The sequence below is a fragment of the Pelophylax lessonae genome (assembly GCF_965119305.1).
Source record: "Pelophylax lessonae genome assembly, chromosome: 7".
NCBI classification, from domain to species: domain Eukaryota; kingdom Metazoa; phylum Chordata; class Amphibia; order Anura; family Ranidae; genus Pelophylax; species Pelophylax lessonae.
In genome coordinates, this window is record NC_138774.1 from 197,516,542 (window position 1) to 197,542,405 (window position 25,864).

At 42.0% G+C, this 25,864-nt stretch overlaps 1 protein-coding gene across 1 annotated transcript in view; it reads right to left on the reverse strand.

Moving 5' to 3' along the window:
- CACNA1B (calcium voltage-gated channel subunit alpha1 B) overlaps positions 1–25,864 on the reverse strand; it is a 450,568-nt gene that overhangs the window by 244,748 nt on the left and 179,956 nt on the right. Inside the window, exons 4-6 of the mRNA XM_082263407.1 lie at positions 14,238–14,329; positions 6,224–6,376; positions 1,396–1,586 (exon numbers count right to left, since the gene is read on the reverse strand). Coding sequence (XP_082119533.1) covers positions 1,396–1,586; positions 6,224–6,376; positions 14,238–14,329 — 436 coding nt within the window. The remainder of the gene's footprint in view (positions 1–1,395; positions 1,587–6,223; positions 6,377–14,237; positions 14,330–25,864) is intronic.

Consider the following 25,864-nt stretch of genomic DNA (forward strand, 5'->3'; position numbering starts at 1 on the left):
TAACTTAACTTATAATTAACAAGTAATTTTTGGACTTGGTGAAGTGAGCTGGCATTTGCTCCAGTAACTTTAGGAACAAAATGTCTTTCCTAATTCCTCTCAACCAATTAGTGGTTTGAAGGGTACATAGACTGACTTTACTTTAAAATTATTCCTTTGGTGGTCTGTGCTTACCCCTCTAGTGGATCAGCATAGTACATACAGCAACAACACAAGAAAGGCCCTAGTGCATTATGGGGGACGAGCTTCTAACTCAGACCTGTTTTTCTATAACATTTTGTCCCATGCGAAATTCAAATTTCTGCACATGTACAGTAACTGATATGGAGACACCATGCAATCTTTGTTTTAAGAAAGGGCTAGATTTTTTCTAATTTTATAACTGAGCTACGGACAAAGACTACTTCATACACAGATGATAACTGTACAAGTTCTTTAAATGGTACATTTAAAAAGCAGCAGTATAAATATAATTTATTAAATGTTGAAAGCTTTTTTTATGTTTTTAAAGCAGCGGTATAGCCAGTGGACTGCGAAAAAAATGAACGGTAGTTTGAAAGAAAGTTGGGAGGAAAGTCTAATTACATGATCTGTTAAAGTCAAGTGACTCTGCTCCAATCATGGAATCCCCTCTGCTGTATTAAGTTTGTGAAGTACTGGATTTGTTCATTGACAGCCTGCATTTTATGAATGGGCTGCCAATTGCTGGCCACAGGATTAAGAAAGAGTGATATTGCGGGATTGAGAAATACTGTATAACAGAGCGAAGATAGCGATGGCTGCTCTCCATTAGAAATCAGCCTATAAAATTATTTTCTTTCTACATAAGACTTCACACTCTGCATCTTCATTTAATGTTGCATTTGAGATATTATTTATGAAGCGTTCTCGAATAAAAAAGTTTAAGGTGGATCTAAATACAATCACAAAAATCACAAGTCAGACTTAACATATTAATGAAATTTCAAATGCCATTTCCAGTACTTTTTGATCTTCATTTTATATTAAACCAGAAACTGGTGATCCTAGCACAAATGTTCTTATTCAGGCACCTCCTATTATGGGGGTGACAACTGTTTGCTTGTTGTGTTCCTGCATTATCTACCAGTCAATTGCACCCCTGGGGAAAAATATAGGTGGTCATGCCAATACATATCCTGTGTAGGTATGGTCAACCGTTGTCACTATCAAGAAACAGGTGGCTAAAGCCGGGTGCCTTGTAGACAGACAGTAACTGAAAGAGGCGGCATGAAATAAATAGCGCTGAGATGCAAAAAGGAGAAATAAAATAACATATGGAAAACAAACATGGCAGTTTATTAATTGGTGTCATCCAGTTAGGGTTTAGTTCTACTTTAATTTGAAAGACAACTTGTAGATTTTTCTGCTACTTACATTGTACAGAATGTCAGTCCAGCCTTCCATGGTAATGCACTGGAACACCGTCAAGACAGCAAACAATATGTTGTCAAAGTTGGTAATGCCAAAATTTGGCCCTTTCCAATATAGGCGGCACACTGAAGTCTCGTTATCGCATGTCCGGGCCGGGGGCTCCTCCCCACAGGGGAAATCACCAGTGGGCTCACCTGGAATTAAATGCAACATTTTGTTATCTTTTTTCATCTATGTCTAGATTAGGCTTTATTGCCATTTTCTTTTTAGTAATATACAGTTTTGATAGGTGGAAGGATGAAATGCTATCAATTACCACATCCCTCTGTTTTTAGATATTTTATAAGAGTCAGAGCTCTCTCCAAGGCTATATTTTTCAGAAAACAGGTTCAGGTACTCCCCCCCTGCTAAGTCACCCCTTTTCTCTAAACCGTACCCACCTCTAAGCACTGTCTCTTGGTTCCGTTCCCTACCCACCTCCCAGTACCACCCCTTTTAGAGAAAACATTTTGTGGTACTCGGTAGTTTGTATGGAATTCATTATTAATAACAAGAAAAGCAACAGATCAACTTCAAGTACAATGAACCCCTGCCAGCAACAATAGATCTCCAAGCATCCAGCAACAATAGACCCCTTCCTAAACAATAGATCCCCCCAGTGGCAACAGATCTCCCGGCAGCCAGCATCAATGGACCATCCAGCACACATCACCACCCCTTGCCATTAAAATACATTTAGTGTTGGTGGTGTCTGAACTGCGTTCCTGCTGAAAATAGCCCTGGTCCTCCCAAAAGTTATATTTATTTACAAGTGGAGCCTGGTGGCCTGAGTAGCCCTTGGTTTCCTTTATCTCTGAAAATACTACAACAGCATGATCGCCCTGCCATAATTCCTGGCTCTCTGTCCACCTGGGAGTTTTGGGTTTTCCTGCCCACCTTTGTGTGCTCCAGCTTCTCCTATTACATTCTCAATAATATAAAATAAATTAAAAATGCAGCACAAACGTTGGAAACACCTCATAATGACTACAGCAGGTGTGCAGACCACAGCAGGTCTCAGTGTAGAGATCTCATCTATAGAGTACTTGAGATGGAAGGAACTGACAGGTGGACAACTCTCCAGCATCCATTAAAAGAAAAAGGTTTTGGGTAACTGGCCTTTTAAGGACAGTCTGGAGCTGGTAGCCTTTATTATCAGCGTGAGGTTAAGGAAACTAAAATGACAGCAATTCTCTGCTTCAAAATGTGGGCAAATAACTTTTCCTCAGTAACCCTGCACCAGCATGGTAACTGAAGGCAAACTCTTGTGTGAGCTCAGTCATGACTAGGCCTCTGAAGTGCCTACACAGCATTTGTTCTCACTTTCCTTGTCATAGAAGCATGCCTCTAAATGAACCTTTAAACAAAGGCCTCTTTGTCCTTGAGCAGAGCAAGAAATGACAATAACTTTGCTGGTACAAAATATTGTTTATAGTGGAGAAAGTGGAGCAACGAGAAACATGGGGGATAATCCGTTTAAGCCTTGGCACAGATTCTGCCATCACATTAGAAGAATCGCGGGGAGAACGCATCAGCGGATTATCTCAAATTATTCTCATTTCTAAAGGTAAAACTCGGCTCGCTTGCATATGCTGTTCGGCAGTAAAAAAAAAGTTATTAACTTGGCCTGACACCAGCTCTAAGCTCGCTTGATCTGAAAACTTGCGCTGGAAACGTCGAGGCCAGCTTCTCGGAGATAGCTTCTCTCATTTCCTGGAGGTCATTCTCTACTTTCAAAGCTGGAAATATTAGACAAAGGGGGCAATGAAAGAAGCTGCCATCGGCTGCAACAGAGCCGTCATTGAGATTTCCATTAAGACACAAGAGTTTCAGATATGAGTTGTAATTATAACGAGGCAGAATAAATGCTGCCAGTTTGGAAGAAGACGGTTTTTAAAGTTTATGCTCAGCAGAAAACATCTACGGTAGATTTTTGTTGAGTGAGTATGTCAAGATCATGTCCTGTTGGCTATTGCGGGGCTTGTGTTCAATGTCGTCCAGTGTTGCAGTGTTGTTAAATTCTAATGCCAGCCATAGACAGTTCAGCAGAGACCAGCCGAAGTTCAAACCATGTATGGGCAGGCTGATTGTACCCAAGTCGATCCATCAATCGACCTGGGTACAACATGTTGGATTTTTAGGATGGAAAAATTGCCAGCGTCTATAGCCGCTACCAATAATCACTGTGTTTCACCAACAAGGACAGCTCCCTGCGCCCACCTCCCAACAGGAGAACACAATAACTCAGCTGAAGGGATTCCCCTATCAACACTGACTGTGTTCATGGGGGAATCAAGCGATTGGCAAGAAATAATTTTGTATCATCTATGCCCTGCCTTAGTGTTGGAGCCTCTATCAGGTTTTCGTTACTGTCTGTAGCCCTGCTGGGGGGGATTTCCTCTTACTTTCTGCAAGGACAGGAAATAATGGGAAATCTTTACAATAAGGACACAGACTGTCACATTAATGGTACAATGAGGAAGGTTTAAACATTCTGCCAATCTTTTTTTTTGCTGTCTGTGACAACCATAACCCCAATTCAATTTTTTTTTTTGCTCGGGATAGGCTTCAACACAAGGGGGCTAGTCATAGACCAATTAAAATTCAAGTGTTTACCGTAACTGCATTTTCAAATATGTTTATTTTTTTTATTAAATACTTAAATACATTTTTGGTGTTCTTTAGTTTTTGTCTGCTAAGAGTTTAGCTTTAAAGTGATGAATAACGAAAGAAGTGAACCTATGCGCTACCAAGTAAGTTATAAGAAGATATGAGATCTAAGGATGATATATGCAGTGGAACACCAGAAATCAGCAGCAAATTCAGTCACAACATACTAAAACAAGTCAATCGCAGAGAGAATAAGCGCTTAATTTCTTGGGCATGGTGGACCACAAGGATGAAATATATGCAAAATATGACCAGATGTGTAGGTAAAAACAAATAATGATACAACAATATTGTTTAAAAGCAGACAGATGACAATCCAAACTCATAAATAAAATATAAAATGAGTGACGCTGATAAAAAAATGGATAAAGTGATCAGTGATAGATCATAAATAAATAAAATACTGGTCGTGAATAAAAATATATAATGAGTGACGAGTGTGATGATACAACAATATTGTTGTATCATTATTTGTTTTTACCTACACATCTGGTAACATTTTGCATATATTTCATCCTTGTGGTCCACCATTCCCAAGAAATTAGGCGCTTATTATTTCTGCGATTGACTAGCTTTAAAGTGAACTTATGCTGTGTTCATGCAGGCAAAGCAACAGGTTCACTTTAATGTCCTTCTTCCCCAGCAACACATACTCTACTGAGAGTGAAATGACAGCTCTGTAGAAGCTACAAATCACTGGGGGACTGAGGGCTATAAACTGATTGGACAAAGACTCTTACAGAGAGTCAGTCATATGCTTTCCTATACATTACCTGGAAGTACTGGGCTGACCAGAATAGTGAGGGATTGAAGGAAAAAAGGAGGATTAAAAAAAGTTGTTGCTTTGCTCTAAATGGGCAAGCACAGGTTCTTTTATAAGGTGCCCATAAAACAGCAGCCAGAAGGTTTTACTGTGAGAACTACACAAACATCCCCAAACCTAACAACAGAAAATCTAAGGTGGCCAAATAGCCTTTTCTCTGAGATTGGTCAGGGTGTGATGTGCACAGTATCCACAGACATTTGATTTTTGCCCAACTGTCATGCCATAACCACATTCTGTCCATCATGATCTTTTGGCAAGCATGGCCAAAAGCAAATAGCCACCTCTTCTCAGGTTCCTGGTTTTTACTAGGAGCACCACATTTTACTGGGCATCAGGGATTAGGGGAGAATAGATACAGCAAGGCACCAGAAACTGGATACATCTACCATGGTGTGAAAGGAACTCAACAATGTTGATATAGCTTGGTACCGGAAACTGGAGATACCTACTATACAGTGACAGGGAACCAGGGGGGTGCAGATATACTATCCAGTTTGTGGCACCTAGCTGTATCTGCCATGGAGTGACAGGGACCTGGGAGTGCAGATACAGCTCTGTACCAGAAATGGACATTATATCCACACTAGGACTAGACAGTATATATATTCTACAGAGAACCAAAGCATGGAAAGTACAGATCGGAGGAGTCCTTTAGATATACTGGATAAGCCAGCTGTTTTTTGAGTTTGGGTTCACTGTTTGGACTTTATGTTAACAGTGATTCATGCTGCAGTTTTGATAACCACCCGGTGGCTTATTTCCACTGTTTGGACATTTTATTGGTTTAAGCACTAAGGGTATCACTTATTAGCACTGCACATATCTTATTTCATATTGTTTTCTGAGGGTTGTATATTCACCTTTTTTGTGCCAGCTGCCATACACACCAATTTATCTAGTGCTCATTTAATTTTGGATGTTATAACTCAATATTAAACCCTATGGACTAAGACTAGGATGCCATCAAAGTTCATGTGCATGTAAAGGCAGGCGTCCCAATAATTTAATATAGTGAATCTATGACTGGACACAAGTGACTGGACATTTTAGCTTTCTTAATGAAATCAAAGGTGGAACAATTTAAACTCTGACCAATAGGAAAATAGGAACATTTTCAAATCTGTGCAACACAGACTGGAAGATACTTGTCACTGGGGAAAATGGAAGGGTTCATTTATGTTATAATGGACAGCAAGGCCTGAGGTAATTTATGATGATAACGCTCTGGTTTGTGTACATATTTAGCATTCTCTCCATTGTTGCCTCCAGCTCCACCACCACACAACTGTCCCTCACCTGTATCACGAGAGAAACAGGTCCTGTGAAACTTCCCCATGTAGAACTCCAGTCCGATGATGGCAAACATGACGATAGCAAAGAACAGCAGCAATCCAATCTGCAGCAGAGGGACCATCGCTTTCATGATCGACTTTAACACCACCTGGAGGCCTGTATAGACAAAAGATAAGAGTTTTGAGTCCATCCAGTGTCAATATTTATGCTGAAACTGGCGTCCTGGAACACCAGCAGATGGATATAAGTTCCCAACACAATTCAGCCACAATGACCATTATGGGTTGGTTCTATTCTCTGTGGATATTTATTTTTTATAAAATATACCAAGTTGAAAAAAAAGGCTGTATATATGGAGGACATGCAGGACATGTCCCCTATATTGAGATTGAGATTGCTGTATTCTAACACATTGCATATTTATCTCTTTTTTTCACATTTATTTTTAACAATCGCGTAATACCCCGGCTGGGTACCAGGAGCCGCAATCCGCTGTGTCTGTTGGACACAGTGGTGGCGGGAGCAGTGCGTGCCCACCAGCTGTCGACATACATATACATGATATAGCCTGTCTGTGCCGCCAGCCCGCAGTAAATGTACTATGGGTGGGTGGGAACTAGTTAAGCCCGATTTTAGCCAAAACCTTTTTTTTTTTTCAAGGCTTAGTGGCTGTTTCATGTTAGACTTTTTATATTTATGAACAATCAACCCCCATAATCAAACTGCCCGCCGTATCTAAATCACGGGGTTCATCTTCTGTAATGTTCTGTTTGTTTTACTCCCACATTTCTAAAGTGACAGTTTTTTTTCCACGCCCACGTGTCCATAGCTACGGGCCCTACCCACATTTCCAAAAATGATAGGCCCCATCCACATTTCCAATAGTGCCAGGCCCCGCCCACATGTTTACTAGTGACAAGCTCTGCCCACATTTCTGCTTTTTCATGTTTCTTGCGTATAGAGTCAGCAATGAAACCTAAAACCTATGTAATGCATGTTAATAAGTATACTGTACATATTAACATGCAAACTAAACTAGTGATCGACCGATATCGGTTTTTCGTTGCCGATACTGATATTGGCCGATATTTTCGTACATTTAAAATTTTTTTTATTTTTTTCACTTGACAGGTACTCTTGTGGAGGGATCTGGGGGTCTAAAAGACCCTAAACCCCTCCTCTGCCCTTAAAATAATTCAAAACGCCAAGTTTAGCTGTTTTGAATGCTGTCATTTTTTTTAATTTGGCGCCGAGTACCCGGAAGTAATGTCATGACATCACTTCCGGGTTTTTACATGGAGACCAGATCAGAGCCGAATCTTTGATCAGATCTTCTCTTCGGCGGCTGTGCAGGATGGTTTCCCGGGTCTCCCGGTGGGAACAGGAGACCCAGGCGAGACGCGGGAGGGGGACGTTCCCTCCCGCTCCTTGTAATGACAGCCAAGCGGCTTCTCAGCCGCATCACTTGTCATTACAAGACAGCCGACCATCGGCTATGGACGCCGGTACCGGGGTGATGCCTCTAGCTGCAGGCATCACTCCAGGAAAAAGCACTTTCCGAAATATCGGCAATATCAGTCACCTTGGTGGCCGATTCCGATATATCATGAAAAATGCAGATCGGCCCTTGATATATCGGCTTTGCCGATAATCGATCGATCACTAATCTAAGCCATAATAAACTAATATTTTGCACCATACCAGTGGTAGCTGAATTAGTTTTCACTCAGGCTGGGAACATTTTCAGCAAGTATTGAAAATAACTGTTGCTCTTGCCAGAAATGTGTTATTTATGTATTACAGGCACTTCTATAGCATTGTCAATTTACACTTTTATATACAGTGAGTATAGAAAATACTCACCCCCCTTAAAATAATCACATTTTGTTGCTTTGAAACCTTAAATGAAGACACAGTTTTTAATTTATCTAGCTGTATTTACTCAGTGCAACTTATAACATCCAAGTGAAAGATATAACACCAACATGTCAGAAAAAAATCTTGGAAAAAGGATCACTCCCCTCCTAAAAATGACTTGTAGCTAATCACCTTCTCAATGGCACACAAAGCCATTTCACTCTCAACAGTTATCAGCTGTGGTCATTTTGATTAATTCAGCATGAAAAGAGCTTTCCTGGAGCATTTCAGTGCCTGGTATTGCAACTGAAGCAAACAATGAGTGGCAAGGCACTGCCAAAAGATCTCTGGGATAAAGTTGTAGACAGGCACAAGTCTGTAAATGGATACAAAAACATTTCAAAGGCTTTATCAATGCCTAGAAGCACAGTGAAGTCTATTATTAGGAAGTGGAAGGTATTTGGTACAACACAGACCCTCGCTGAATCAGAATGTCGCTTCAAACTGGATGAAGATCCAGAAGGAAACTGATCAGAGAGGCTACCAAGAGGCTTACAGTAACTCTGAAGCAGTTGCAGGAATTTAGGACAAAGAGTGATCATTGTGTGCATGTGACAACAATATCACAAATTCTCCACAAATGTGGCTTGTATAGTAGGGTTGCAAGAAAAAATCCACTCTCCAAGAAAGGCCACATGAAGTCACGACTAGGGTTTGCCAAAACTCACCTTGAAGATTCTGAGGCCACATGGAAAAAAGTGTGATCGGATGAGACTAAAATTGGATTATTGGGCCCCAACACCAAACGATATGTCTTGCAGAAATCCAATACAGCTCACCATCCAAATAACACCATTCCTACAGTAAAGCATAGAGGTGGTAATATCCTATTATGGGGGTGTTTCTCTGCAGTAGGGGCTCAAACACTTTTCAGGATAGAAGGAAAAACAGATGGGGCAAAATACCATCAAATTCTTGAGAAAAATCTGCTGCCATCTGCCAGAAAGTTGTCAATGGGAAGGTTTACCTTCCAACATGACATTGACCCAAAGCACACAGTAGTTGAAGGTGAAAAAGGTGAATGTCCACAAACGATCATTATCAAATTTAACTGAACTTAAGGAGGAGTTCTGCAAAAAAGAGTGGGCAACTATTGCAAGGTCTAAATGTGCAAAGTTACTAAAGACATATCCCAATAGACTAAAGGCTGTAATTAAAGCAAAAGGTGGTTCAACAAAATACTGACACAAGGAAGTAATTTATTTTTAACTCCGCAAATCGTTTTTGAATTTGTTTTATTTTTTTTTCTGCCACATTGGGCTTATATTTTTCACTTGAATGTTATAAGTTGTACTGAGTAAATACAGCTAGATAAAACAAAAATTATGACTTCATTTCAGGCTGCACAGCAACAAAATGTGATTATTTTAAAGGGGGTGATTTTTTACATACTCACTGCCCTCAAGGAGCTTACAATCTAAGGGTTCATCCACACATACACATACTAGGGCCAATTTAGACAGGATCCTATTAACCTAACAGCATGTCTTTGGAGTGTGGTAGGAAACCGGAGTACCCGGAGGAAATCCACGCAGACACAGGAAGAAAATGCAAACTCTAGGCAGGTACTGTCATGTTTGGGATTCTAACCGACAACCCTAGTGCTGCTAGGTGGAAAAGTGTGCTTGTCACTCACTGTGAGCTTACAAGAAATCACAAGGAGGAGATCATCTGTTCTGGAAAAATAGTCTGAAACCTTGGATATGGTGACACCCCAGCAAGTGGGACAAAAGGAAGAAACCACCATATTAACCCCCCCCCCTCCCCCTCAAAAAAAAACAATGGGCAAGCCAAGCTCTTCCTAGTTCATAGAGGCCAGCAGTATAACTCATTCTTAAGCTCAGGCCCCCTGCCATAGAAGGGAACACAAGCCAACAAGAGAAGGGGAGATTGTGGTAACAGCTGCTCCTTTAATGACATACAGAGCCCTGATGGAGAAGAACGAGGAAGTACCAAACAAGACAGGGTCCAATGATACACAAGATGGATGCTGTTTTAGCATCAACAGTTACCATTGATGAATACCTGCGAGTTCCTATTCAGTCAAAGATTGCAGTAAGGATGCCAAGGGCATTAAGAAAAACACAATGTCTGCCACTCTGAGAAATAGCCATTGCCCCCAAAGGACACTGAAGTGTCAGGTCTAGATCCCTGTCAATCTTGTTGGTCAAAGAGCCCATCTAGAGTGAAGGAATGCTGAGGGTATCAGGGGGTAAAACAGTGCTCAATTATATGAGTTGGCCTCATTCACTAAACTCTGAAGCAACTGCACTTGCAGAGTGAAACTACACTTTGCAAAGTGCATAATCTATTTGCCTTTAGTAAATTAACCCCAATGAGTCCCAGAGTACCAGGAAACGCAAAAGGCATAGAAAATACCTTTGTTCTGTGCAGTAGCACCGTATTATCAGTGTTGGTGGGGTTAGCCTGTGGGCATTAAAGGGTGTCCTGAACACCCAGATGCCAGGGATGCAAGCCACCCAAGTCCAGATGTACAAACAGCCCCCCACTTGTACAAGTGGAGGTGTACCTTCATGTAAAAGGCCCCTCAGAGGAGTTAGCTTACCTCTGGCTTTGAGCCCTATGGACTGAGTGGCTCCAGAAGCCTATGAGTACCTACTGCAGAAGATGAAGGAGAAGGGTGCTGGAACTGGAGAGAGTCCAGAGAAAGGCAACAAAGCTAATAAAGGGAATGGAGGACTTCAGCTATGAGGAAAGACTACAAGCATTGAACTTATTCTCTCTGGAGAAGAGATGCTTGAGAGGTGATGTGATTTCCATGTACAAATACCAAACTGGTGACCCTAACATTGGGAACAAACTTTTCAGTGAAAGGGAATTTAAAAAGACCATTCACTAAAATTAGAAGAGAAGCGGTTTTAGCTTAAACTGAGTAAAGGGATCTTTACTGTCAGAGCTGTCAGGATGTGGAATTCTCTTCCACAAGCAACGGTATTAGCAGGGAGCATCGATAGCTTCAAAAAACTATTAGATGGGCCCCTAACGACCACAACATACAGGGTATTCAATGTACTATTGACAGAAAACACACACACGCTTATCATTGGTTGAACTGGATGGACTGGTGTCTTTTTTCAACCTCACTAACTATCTAACTATGTAAGGGTGGGATTCCTTCGACCCCTCCAAAGGCCTCTTGCATTGTGGCAGGAGCACACTGACCACCCACAGCATTGCTAATCATAGTGTCAGGAGCAGGTCTAAATATACTATTTCCCTAAAAGTTTAAGTCAGATACTTCACAGATACAGAATCAACATCCCAGCCACACAATGTGCTTTACATATTTGTACTCACTGTATATATCAGTCCCATACAAGGCACAAGTTTAAAAGCTTGTAATAAACCATCACAGCTACAGTAAAATGCTCTAGACATTTGCTGCATTTGCTCTATACATTGGGATCTACCTCATCAGGGGAGATATCACTCTTCAGGGAATGAACCCATCCTGACATGGTTTGACAGACTGAGCCAGGCCAGTCAATTTAAATTGGGATTTACAGAGGGACACTAAATGCCTGTCAGTAGAATAACCAAAAGGTGTGCATACCCTCAACCAGTTAAGTCGTATTCCTGTTAAGGTGGGTTATTGGTCCATGGTGGAAACAGACCACAAATGTATTTATTCCCTCCTAAAGGGAAAAAGTTTTCGCACACACCTTGCGGGTCCAGTTTGATTTAAGGGCTCAGGAGTGTCTGAGACTAAAATCTACAGGGGATGGAGCCAGAGCACACTTTGAGCCCCTCCAGGCAGAATGTCCAGCAGCTGAGCACAAACAGCTGGGAAATCCTAAGTGGACAAAGATGCCCCTGTGGCCATGGGGGAGCCCTCAGCCTCATCTGGCAGAGATGAGAAAGACTTCAATGAAGAGTACTGCATAACAATAAGGGTCACAGGTTCCAGACTGCAGGTATCAGTTCTGTCTAGGGATACAACCGAGTAAATGCTCCCAGAACCACAAAGGGAGTATAGGCTGAGGTCACTTGGACTGTCCTCGGTGTGCCCTAGCAAAGACATGTCGCATCCACACAGTGATAAAACAAATAGGCCCAAAACGAGACAGAGCTTAAAGTACTCAATAATCCAGGCAAGCAGCAGGTGCTAATAGGGGTTTCAAATGGCCAGAGGTGACTAGGTCAATATAGGCTAGCACTGGAAGCAGATCAGTCACTAGGAAACCACATGGTGCTATAGATGCAGGAGCGAGATGGTGCTTCCTCCCAGCTGAATGTCAGGAAAAAGAGCACCCAGTGGATGATGTAATTCAGCTTTATACCGTGCCTTGGTGAAAGAAACGTTGGTAGGAAATCTGAAAAGGCACCCCTCTGTGCAAACACTAAGGTAGCTCCTGGTGCTTCAGCCTAATCAGCCTTACCCACTAAGGGAGTCTTCAGAGACAGGGTCATACTTGGAGCTGTGCCATGGCCCTGGACCTTGAAAGTGTTCAGTAGTCAACCCAGTGCACTTAGGTCTGGAAAGCTCCACAATGTGGAGCCCAGTGCAGAGCCTCACACATCCAGGCCATAGGGGTCCAAGTACAGCCTTCAAAGCTAGACTATAAAGGAGTAAACTCTGATCCAAATAGCTGCTAGATAGAGATAGGCTCAAGCAGTTGTGTAGCAAGGAATCTTCATTGAAATCATTAGGGGAAAAATAAAAATCTACGAAACAAGAAAGGTTAGGAAAAATGTTTGGCTTTTTCAGCAGAACTGAAAACAGGTGTTTAACCTGAGGGGTTATTGGGGAGATGGCCTACAAGTTTTATGTTTGTCAGTGACATGAACTCTTGTAGGTGGCAGTATAACCTGACTGTTTGTAAATTTACGATTCCCTTAATGGATGAGAAAGAAAACATTTTTTGGTTAGAGATACACTTTAAAGTGAGGCAGGCTTTCTTGACTTTGGTATTCAGTTGGTTGCTGCCATATGTTACTTGCAGCTGGTATTTTTGGTTACCATAAGATTGAAAGATAACATAACTATTGCCTTGCCTAAAAATTAAATGTGAATAAAGCTGTAGCGTTTTCCCCCATCTAAATTAGCATTATTTTTGCATGTCATTGCATTTGCACAATGTTTGCGTGTTGTTCCTGGCAAAGCTTTATGAGTATTACAATTTATTGCTCATTCACACCAGCCTGCACTTAAAAACTGGCTGTCTGTTGTGTGGGAGCAATCAGGGGTGGTACTTTGCATTGTTATAATGCAAGACATTTTTTATTGTTGTAACTTTATTGAGATGTTACAAAATTATAAATTATTCATTTCTATGGGGTGGTGGGTGCCAGTCAGTGTAGCTACAGCTGGGCATCTGTCAGGAGGCCAGTAACATTAGAAATTGCAAGCTGTATACCCCTTTTGGGTAAAGGGAAGTGAAGATACAGCTGGGTACCATATACTTGACAGTATATCTTCCATGGGGTAGATGGGACCCGGAAGTGTAGATATAGCTGGGCTCCTTAAACTGGACAGTATATTCGTCATTGGGGTGTAGATACCACTTTGTAGCTTAAAGTGAACAATACACCTTCCATAGGCTAATGGAGACTGGTGAGTGCATATACAGCTGGGCATCTATCAGGTAGACAAGGATATTGAAAATTGCAGTCTGTATACCACTTTTGGAGAATGGGAAATGTAGATACAGCTGGGTACCATAAGCTGGACAGTATATCTGCCATGAGGCGGCAGAGACCAGGGAGTGTAGATTCAGCTGGGCATCTTAGAATTGAGTGTTTCTGCCACGGGGTGACAGGCATCATGCAGTGTAGGTTCAGATGGCCACCATAAACTGGAGGAGAATGACAGAGGAGTGTATATACAACTGGGCTGCATAAAGTGGTGATGGGGACTTGTGAGTGTAGATACAGCTGGGCATCTGTCAGGCAGACAGCGACATTGGAAATTACGGCCTGTATACCTCTTTTGGGCTAACAAGTGGTAATAAAAGATTATATATGAAAGCCCTGTGTCTTGCACTTTTAAGTCGGTGATGGTGGCTCCTACATCTCCACCCCAAGAGGTTCTCTTTCTTCCTATGAAATGTATTAAGGAGAACAATGCAATATAACTTACTGGGAATCCCGGAGACGAGTTTCAAGGGTCTCAGCACTCTCACCGCTCTCAACGTTCGCAGGTCAAAGTCTGTGCCGGCTGTTGCCAGAATCCTAGGAAAAAAAAAAAAGATTTCACTAGTACTAAATAATAATTTGAATAGGTTTCATATATAATGTAGCAGATCCTTACTGTGATCCAATGCCTCATCCGCAGCAGCACATATAATTTGCCACTCTTTGAAGCTGCAAGGACAGAGTAGAGGAAGTTCTAAGTCACAACTTAATGCTTATAGATGGCTAAGGACTCTCTGCTCATGCTCACATGATAGCACTGGGTGACTGAGCAGCCAATAAACAAGAAGCTGAGCTTTTACATAAGAGTAATGGAGGTGGGACACATGCATATCTGGAAGTACTTGGTCTGTCTCTTTGCTATCAACAATCAAATAATGTGGCAGCAGAGCAAAAGGAGGAGTATGTGTAGCTTGGGTAAGCTAAGAGAACCTTTTATTTTGCTCTGGATGGGCAAAGCACACGTCCAATTGAAAGCCACCATGTCATATTTACATGACAGAAGTTAAAGCGATAGAGAATACCTGGCTATCTTCCAACTAACACTGCTCAGAACAATTGTATAATACTTACTCATCAGCAGTTTCAGGTTTCCTGTGGCTGGCGGCACCCAAACACAGCCACGGTGTCGGGACATTAGATCCCTGTCAAACAGCAAGATCAATGCTTGGGCTCAGCTTCTGATTGACTCACTGTGTTATCTACATTGAGCTTTGACATGTTTATTCAGAAAATATTAAAGACCATATATTCCCTTTCAATGATAATTTTTCATTGCAAGTCCTATTAGTCTCACACAGTAGCGCAAAACCACTAAACCTGGGTGAGGGTTAATGAATGAACAAAATTGCATCCAGCTTCCTTCTTTACTGGGAACAATAAAACAGCTTTAGAAAATTTGGATAATGTGAGGTTGTCGACAGGCCCCTGACATTGCACATTTCAACCTCTGACTGTATATTTTTGTTCTGTAGCTGGAATTACAAAGAAAAAAAGATTGATTAAACTGCAGAGGTGGCCCAGTGCAATAAGTTTCCTCCCCAGTGATCTGTGCTGAAGCGCTGAAGGAAGATTTAGATGGAAGGTTGAAAAAGAGGATGCTTCACAGAATAGTCACAATATGAAATCAATCCGTCAAGAACAGCAGAAAGAAAGTTTGGAAGGGGCCAGATATCTTCCAGCAGCGTGTGTGTGTTTAAGTCAGTGAATTTCAAAGATCAGGAGTAACAAATGAGGGGATCAAAGTGAACCTTACTTCATTTTAAACTTTTAAATCTGAAAATCCTTTATTAGCGCAGACAACACAAGATGTCTGTTTTTACATCTATATTTATAAAGCCGCTTCATTACCCCCTCTCTGATTTAGTTTCACTTTGTTACTGGGGCCTGTTACTGACTAGGCTCCACCAACTGGTATTTACCTGTCCAATGAGAATGTATTATTTACTGACCGCTGAAGCAGACTAATTGGACACTGTAATTGCAATCCTCAAGCAGTGATATCCCATTAACAAAATAAAGTTAAATCAGAGAGGTGCACAGAAGAACATGTACGGTTTAAAGGTAACAGACTTTGGAGTCTGCTGTTAGTTTGTAGTTTTAGCTTGAAACCTCAAAATGGGGTACAGATTGATTTTGAGGGCAACTTGTCATGAGAGAAATATGAAGGGGGTTATGGTTTTTCCAGCTCCAATTTCTACGAGTAGCTCTTTCTCAGGTAGCTTCCTGAGTCCCAGGCCAGAGCACCCTCTTGCTCCAGCTCATCTGTATTAGGGATGGACTCAGGCGTGTTCAGATCGTAGTCCCAACCCACCTGAGCAATCCTGCCAGGAAGTTGTTACTGCACACCACCAATTATAGGCAGAGTGTGTTTGTGCAGCTGCGGGCCGGGAAATACCTCATTACCCTATGACTGATGGTGTGCAGTGAGGCTGTCCTGGCAAGATTGCTTGGGTGGGTTGAGATTACATTCCGAACACGCCTGAGCCCATCCCTATTCTTTATTTATCCCATCTGCTGCTGGTCACAAGTGGGAAGCAAAATCCTGTTTGGATCCCACACAACCAAAAAGTGGCCCAAAAAACCCAGACCAGATTCCACCTTAGTTTCCCTCGTATAAAAAGCATGCAAGGTGAAACACAGCGTCCCTCAACCACCTTGCCTTTCATTATTTCACAAAATGTAAAAGAAAAAAGATTATATTTTTACTACAGAGGACAGTGGTCTTGATTATTCTATAACACCAACAGTGAAATCTGCAAAATGGGGTTTATATGAGCTGGGAATATCAATGATATAGCTTGGCAGTTGGTACACTGATCAGCAGATCACTAGATAGGTTACATATTACACAGAAGGTGGCCATGTTACCCTCCAGGTGATGGAACTTATCTGAAAAATAACAATACTGACCTTCGGAGGAAATCCTTCTTAGCTAGTCCTCCTCAGTCTTCAAGGAAAATGCTTTGCATAAATCCTTCTTTTGTTGCCTTTTGAGCGGCCACCAGATTCCTGGCTGCCATTTCTCAGAGAGTCAAATCGATCGGGCAATTAACCAGATTAGTTTTGCAGGAATTAATGCAAGAGGCAGTCATGTTCCTGAAGACAATGCAAGGTGGTTTTTATTAAATAACGTTATGCAGCACGCGTTGCAGTAATTGATGTGGGAACACAGCAAGTTAGGGGGTTGGTTTTGGCAAATTAATCTCTAGGAGATATGGGCCTTTATTTAAGTGTGTGGAAGAAGGACTGTTGCCTACTTAGAACCGTATACAATTTTTGAATGCATATAACATTGTGAGTATACTTTTTCAAGTAAGAGCTGCAAGAAACACAAGTATGACTGCAAAAATGATACATAGGAGTTGCAAGAGACATGACTAGGAGCTGCATGAGATACAAGTAGGAGCTGCATGAGACACGAGTAGGAGCTGCATGAGACACGAGTAGGAGCTGCATGAGACACAAGTAGGAGCTAGCTGCATGAGATATAAGTAGGAGCTGCATGAGACATGAGTAGGAGCTGCAAGAGACACAAGTAGGAGCTGCATGAGACTAAGGATGCAACTAATGATTATTTTCATAATCGATTAATTGGCCGAATATTGTTTCGAATAATCGGATACAGACCTTAAAGTGTAGCGTATCATTTAGCTATTATGTAAAGTTTTAAAAAAGACAATTTATTCCTGAATAGCTATATGCAGCGGTAAATTTAATTAATCGGGTATATTATTGGAGACAAAAATATCTAATTCACTCAATCGGATATATATCATCAGACTCAGAGATCATAATTTTGATTTAAAGAAAAAAAAATAAAAGCCCTAAAATGTGGTTTTGCAGATTTTTAGACAGGATTGTAATATAATATTATGCATGACAGACTCCCTTGTCATAGGCAGGTGCCTGTATACAAGACATTTAGTAGCAGCAGCATGCATTTTGAACCACCTTTCATGATAGGGTTTAACAAACATTAGCCCTTTATAGTACAAAAAACAGCAGAAAAGCACCACTGTAAGGCATCTGTTTATACTGTGAAACAGTAAATGTAGTAAATATATATTGTAAGAGGTTAGCTCGGTAGCGGGTGTGGGTGACCCCTTGGGTGGGTTCGCTACACAGAGAGACAGCCGAGGAGTGGTTGAAAACAACGGTCTATGGTTTATTCTTCCAATTTGCTGGAAACAAGTGCAAGCATCCAAACAGCATAAATCAAACAAACATAAAATAAACCCTGGCCCCTTGGGGCGTCTACCTTCACAACACAGGAACCTACCTATGGAGTCTGTCCCAACCTACTGCTGGGCAGACACTGCTGGTCATACAGCAGAAAACCAATAGTCCATTTGTTTTCCTTTCACACAGAAAAAGTCAACACCACCTCACCTTCAGAAGTCTCTCTCAGCTCACTGCTCTCCTTAACGCAAAAAGCCTCCGGAGGCAGCAATCAGTAGTCATCCTCTGGATAACTTATAGAGGCCTTAATTTCCTCATTCTAAATAGCTGATGCTTTCCAACGTCCTTAAACCTTTCTGGCTACCTCCGCAGCCGACGCCTGATAGTAATTGGTGAATTGTCTAAACAAGGCAGAAATGTATCTCCCGTCTGTGACAACACCCACAGATTTACCTGACTTCCTGTCACATATATATATATATATATAAACATATCATGCGTAGCACCCCCTGTGCAGACTAGTGTACAGTAGGTCAATTTATTTTCTGACTCACACTAGCTAGGTGAGTCTGGTTAATTGGTCTGGGTTACTGTAGGTCAGGCTGGAGGGCACTAAATGTCAGGCCTCCAGTACCTCCCCCCTGGTTCTAGAAGCTTAGAGAAGTTTCTGCAAGCTAATGGGTGAAGTTCAGGAGGTCCTAATCTGTAAATGTTTAGGAATCTGGCCAACCCTGAGAGGCAGGAGGCTTGGCAGGGTGGCTGGGTCAGCCCACAAACATTGTTGAGCCTGGCCCACAGGGGAGTCGGTTGGAAGATCGAGTACTGAAGCTATGTCGAGTGGCCTGGGAGGGGACCCCTGGGCTGAAGGGGCTCTGTCTCAAGGTTGGGAGCTGCGGAAGGAAGGAAGGAAGGAAGAAAGAAAGGAAGAAAGAAAGAAAAAGAGAGGGATCTTCTAGGGGACACCCTGGCTAGCATGGACAACAGGAGAATAGCAGTCTTTCTCAAAAGCAGCAGGATTTCTAGGGACAGTGTGAGTACCTCTACACCCTTAGGACCTAAAAGGGAGAAGACTACCCAATGCAATATGCAGCAAGCTTTCTGGGACAGTGCCAATAAGCTAATGTTCAATCCCTTGTTCTGGGACGTTCCCCCAAGGAGCCAGGTGGGCTGGTATTTTCAAAAGAGGGAACATAGTGCTCCTTCAAGTTGGAACTTTGCTAGAATTCCACCTAGGGGACATAGAGATCCTACAAGGGAAATTTCTATTGCCAGGTACAGTAAGACTGTTGCTGTTCCAGAGGGATGGCAGTCAAGGATTAGTAATTTTTGAAGCTGGGAGAAGGAAGCTGTCTTCATTTGTTGTTCTTCAGGTCAAGTTAGGCATCCCTATTCAAGTTGTTTTCCCCAATAAAACAACAAAAACAAGCCCATGGACTGATTCTTTGTCTCTGAATGAAAGTTGGAAAATGCATGTTGCCTGGCTGTGCAGGAATGGGGGAACTTAAAATCCAGCGGCCCTCCAGGGGGTAGTGCTACACATATATACAATAAATATACCCAGAATTAAAATATACAGGGTATTTAACTAGGGGGCCGACATGAATCTATGTAAAGGGTAGAGGGGGGATATAAGCCTTTTACAGTGCATTGCGAAAGTATTCGGCCCCCTTGAACTTTTCGACCTTTTGCCACATTTCAGGCTTCAAACATAAAGATATAAAACTGTAATTTTTTTTGAAGAATCATCAACAAGTGGGACACAATCATGAAGTGGAATGAAATTTTTTTGGATATTTCAAACTTTGTTAACAAATAAAAAGCTGAAAAGTTGGGCGTGCAAAATTATTCAGCCCCTTTACTTTCAGTGCAGCAAACTCTCTCCAGAAGTTCAGTGAGGATCTCTGAATGATCCAATGTTGACCTAAATGACTAATGATGATAAATAGAATCCACCTGTGTGTAATCAAGTCTCCGTATAAATGCACCTGCACTGTGATAGTCTCAGAGGTCCATTAAAACGCAGAGAGCATCATGAAGAACAAGGAACACACCAGGCAGGTCCGAGATACTGTTGTGGAGAAGTTTAAAGCTGGATTTGGATACAAAAATATTTTCCAAGCTTTAAACATCCCAAGGAGCACTGTGCAAGCGATAATATTGAAATAGAAGGAGTATAAGACCACTGCAAATCTACGAAGACCTGGCCGTCCCTCTAAACTTTCAGCTCACACAAGGAGAAGACTGATCAGAGATGCAGCCAAGAGGCCCATGATCACTCTGGATGAACTGCAGAGATCTACAGCTGAGGTGGGAGACTCTGTCCATAGGACAACAATCAGTCGTATACTGCACAAATCTGGCCTTTATGGAAGAGTGGCAAGAAGAATGCAATTTCTTAAAGATATCCATAAAAAGTGTCGTTTAAAGTTTGCCACAAGCCACCAGGGAGACACACCAAACATGTGGAAGAAGGTGCTCTGGTCAGATGGAACCAAAATCGAACTTTTTGGCAACAATGCAAAACGTTATGTTTGGCGTAAAAGCAACACAGCTCATCACCCTGAACACACCATCCCCACTGTCAAACATGGTGGTGGCAGCATCATGGTTTGGGCCTGCTTTTCGTCAGCAGGGACAGGGAAGATGGTTAAAATTGATGGGAAGATGGATGGAGCCAAATACAGGACCATTCTGGAAGAAAACCTGATGGAGTCTGCAAAAGACCTGAGACTGGGACGGAGATTTGTCTTCCAACAAGACAATGATCCAAAACATAAAGCAAAATCTACAATGGAATGGTTCACAAATAAACATATCCAGGTGTTAGAATGGCCAAGTCAAAGTCCAGACCTGAATCCAATCGAGATTCTGTGGAAAGAACTGAAAACTTCTGTTCACAAACGCTCTCCATCCAACCTCACTGAGCTTGAGCTGTTTTGCAAGGAGGAATGGGCAAAAATTTCAGTCTCTCGATGTGCAAAACTGATAGAGACATACCCCAAGGGACTTACAGCTGTAATCGCAGCAAAAGGTGGCTCTACAAAGTATTAACTTAAGGGGGCTGAATAATTTTGCACGCCCAATTTTTCCGTTTTTTATTTGTTAAAAAAGTTTGAAATATCCAATATTTTTTGTTCCACTTCATGATTGTGTCCCACTTGTTGTTGATTCTTCAAAAAAAATTACAGTTTTATATCTTTATGTTTGAAGCCTGAAATGTGGCAAAAGGTCGCAAAGTTCAAGGGGGCCGAATACTTTTGCAATGCACTGTATATTAAAGTAGTACTAAATGTTGAGACTTTTTTGCATGGATATAACCATTTTAAATATATTGCACAATACTGGTAAACTTTTTACTTGAAATGTAATTGTAATTGCCTCCAGCTTCCCTGGGTTCAGATGCTGATCTTCCCTGCACGGAGCCCTTAAAGTGATTGTAAATGTTTGTTTTTTTCTTTTAAACAACCATCATGTCATACTTACCCGCTCTGTGCAATGGTTTTGCACAGAGCAGCCCTGATCCTCTTCTTCTGGGGTCCCACACTGGCATGTCTGGCTCCTCCTGCCTTCAGAATATCCCTATAGCCAGCTGTTTGCTATGGAGGTACTTGTGCAGCCTTGATCCCTAACCACACTGTGTGCTTCTGTTGGCACGCCCAGTATGTCTTGGCTCTGCCCCCTGCTCCCTCCTCCCTCCTCACAGTATGTGACTGACAGCAGCAGGTGCTAACGACTCCCAATGCTTCATCTGAGTCCTGAGAGGAGAGAGCGAGCAGTGCTGCTGCTGCTGCTTTCAGGTACAGTGTTAGATCGAGATCAGGATGAGGTAAGTATACGAGGGGCTAGGAGGGGAGCTGGTCACAGAAAGTTTTTACCTTAATGCATAAAATTCATTAAGATTAAAATCTTCTGCCTTTAGTGTTACTTTAAATCATTTTCTTCTCCTGCCAATGTGTGCTGCGCTGTACAGGATTTCCTGATATTTAACCAACAATGCATTCTGTATGCAGGCCAACCAATCGGCTGAAGCATAAAATAAGAAAATGGTCGCACACCACCACAGAATCCAATGAAGAAAAGTTCCTTATTCACATAAGTGGTACAAGGTACAGCAGGGTAGAACAGTAGACGCGCTTCACACAACTGCTACGTTCTTGTTCACTAGCTTGGTAGTGCCATTTTCTTCTTTCATGCTTCTCCTGGTGGTGAGCCGAGGTTCAGCCCCCACCTTGATTTGTGGACTTTGACTGGCCTGAGCAGTGTTATCTCTCTTCATTAATCATCAACCAATTGGCTGACCAACTAATCAATTAAAAGTTGACAACTATTTTTAGAATCAATAATGCATACCTCCCAACTTTTTGAAATGGGAAGGAGGGACACCTATTAGCAAAAGTATGTAGGCATAGGACACACACCCTGCCACACCCCCTTAAAGGGGAAATATACAAAATTTACAAATGCAACAATTTAGAAATTGGATGAAAGGTTTAGCATTGGGAAATATAGATCAGACCAAAATGAGATAAAAATGAGGAGGAAAGAGGGACAGAGGGACTTTGTTTTAAATCAGGGACAGTCCCTCAAAATGAGGGACAGTTGGGATCTATGAATTATGTTGATTAATTGTTTCAGGCCTAGTGTGAACAAAGATGATTGTTGGGGGAATATGTTGGGGGGGACTGTGATCTCTATGAGAGGTAATGAATACCCTGAGGCTGTCTTCACACTTATGTGAATTGCATGCAGGTTTCCCAGCATCCAAATCGCACGACAGGAGACTGTGACGGGCTCTCAATAAAGTCGGTTCACACATCCCCGGGCGGCTGTGGAGCAGATTGCACAAGGGTCATGTGAGACTTTGGTTCCGTTTCAGGTCCGAATTTAGGCCTGATTTGTCCCTGAAACAGGGAACAGGGACGCACCGGACCCCTGCTGTGAGCTGCATCTGAATTCAGTGTGAACCCAGCCTGAAGTGTCACAAAAAATATATCTCATGCTTAATTCATTTTAAAGCTCTAGGAAACTTGAAAAAGCCCCCACTGCAAGGGTTACCTGCTGGTTTAGGTCTAGGGGGGGCATGAAAAAGTACATTTACTTATCCAATCCTCTGCTCCTGTAGGCTCCTCTGCACAGGCTAGACTAGTTCTCACAGTGTCTTGTCCCTTGGGATCTAGCGGTCCAAAGTCCTGACATCATCAAGGGTCAATAGTCCTACACTGGAAGTGAAGATGTTGAGAAACAGTTCACTGCCGCACCATGGGGGATTTCTGTCTGCCAGGAGATTGGGTAAGGCTGGCTATACACAGAGCGTATTTCGTTTGATTCCTCCATCAACACAGACAGTGCTTACAGGGGAATTCTTCATGCCGGGCCTTTGTCTTCTCCCAGGAGTGGTGGGCAACCGGGGGAAGACAGTGATTATCGCTAGCAGCCATTTCTGCCGCTAGCGATTATCGCAAGAGAATCCGGCAGGCTGGTTGTACCAGCCTGCCCCATTACCGCTTTGAATCTCGGCCAGTTCCTGCTGAACCGGCTGGGATTTAAACTGCGTATGGCCATCCTAAATAAAATTGCTTTTAGACTAAATAGAATAAATGAGAAAGTTAACCTGTGCAGGGTGGGCGCAACCTGAGCATGAGTAAACTGTCAGATTTCTCAGAGTTCAGCTTTAATCTCCCACTATCTTAGTTGATATTTCTGCTATTTTGTTAAATCATACTTCCTAACATTAGTCTGATTTCCCCCTGCTGGCTCACAGATGACACGACACAGGCAGGATTATAGGAAAAAGCGTTGAGGTCTTTGCAGTCTGAGTCACCTTGCGGCGGACATGACTAAGTTGATGTTATGAAGAGATTAGCATGTCTAGGATTCCCAGAGCTCTCCTGTCCCTGGAGACTCGACTCGTGATAGGACTCAGCTGCAGCGTTTCATATATATGCATGTCGTCAGACGCACACACAAAATGTATGCATTTCCCCAGGGGTACCGTAGCAGCCCCAGTTACATCACACTTTGTCTATGTTGCAAAACTCTTTGGCAGGATTACAAATGGCTTGCTTAGCAGCACAAATAAAATGTACCTAAACTCCAAATTTAGGGTTACCTTTAGCTGTTAGAAAGGTAGACTCATTGATATGTATTCATTGTTCTATCTCTATCTATATATATAATCTATCTATATAAATAAATACACACAGAATCTAGTAGAATTAACCACTAGATACATAAGGTGCAATGGTGGTATAAAAACAAAACCACCCTAGAGCATTATCTCATCGAGATATAGATGCGGATCAAAAATACCAATTAGAATATGTAGCAAAAACAAACACATAAAAGAACCATGCGAAAGGGTATAAACAAGATCCACGTAATGTAACTAGTAAAAAGCTTTATTGATTGAAAAATTCCCTGAAAATAAAACACATGTATGGAATAATTGAAACATCACTTCCACCAAACACAGCATAAATGACAACACATAAAAATGTAACAATTGTTAAAATCAATCTGAGCTCAAGACCAGTTGAAATGCAATAGCATGTATGATATACTCCCGAGTGGTTGTGCAAGGTATCAACTACTCCACAAAGAGTGTAACAAGTGTAAATCGAGGAATCTCGACAGTGCAAATTACCATAAATAGTAATTAAGCCAACATCCTCATGCTCAAAAAAAACTATGTATAATACAGTATAGAGCATTCATCATAATGAATCAATGGAGGTTCGGTCCCAAATGAGACAAAATAAACAGAGACACAGTAGGGTTATATAGGATCCACTGAAAAAAACGTCAACGCTGCACAGACGAATAGTTCTCATAAGATGAGTAAATATAGGGCGAATACCCACAAAAGGTATGACACTTGATGTAGATAATGAAGTGGCTGACAGTGTCAGTGACAGAAAAGCAGTTGGAGCAATCTATAGGTCTCTTAGGACAGGAGCATAGTAAAGCAGAGAGGCAAGGCAGACTCCCCAGATTTAGTCCTCCAGATATGGGGCACGGAGAGGCACTGATAGTACTCACTGCTGGCGCACACGCCATCCATTCTCTTCGATCATAGTTTCACTTCAAAGTCCGGCTGGCCAGAGCTACACCTTCGACTTTGATGAGTAAATCAACTGATTCAATGAAGCAGCAGATGATACAGACAAGTAAAAAAATCATCCATACACTTCGATCACGACTGCACTTCAAAGTCCAGCTGGCCAGAGCTGCACCTCCAACTCTGGTAAGATAGAATCAGCTGATTCAATTAGGCAGCAGATGATGCAAACAGGCAACACAGTCCGCCGTGGTAGATAAATGCTGGAGTATGACCATGCAGGTAAAGTTGACCTGAATGAGTGAAAGTGGATGTCAAGTAATAGTGGATCCCAAAAGCTCTGGTGTCTCCAAGAGGAAGGAGGGATATGGGAAGGTCAATAGTCCAGAACCCCCATCAGGGTATACTGTCAACAACGTGTTTCGCTTGCTAAGTGTACACAAGCTTCCTCAGGAACAGTAGAGGGAGCTGGAGAGATACAATTTATAGGCACCACATATTGATGCTCAGGTGAAAATGCTTGAGAGGGGATGTGATATCTATGTACAAATACCATACTGGTGACTTTATCAGAGGGAACAAACTTTTCAGAGAAAGGGAATTCAATAAGACACAGGGCCACTCACTCAAACTAGAAGAAAAGCGGTTAACCTTAAACTGCGTAAGGGGTTCTTTACTGTCAGAGTGGTAAGAATGTGGAATTCTCTTTAACAAGCAGTGGTATCAGCAGGGTGCATCGATAGTTTCAAAAAACTATTAGATGGGCACCTTAGAGACCACAACATACAGGGGTATACAATGTCATGTTAACAGCAAACACACACACACAATATAGG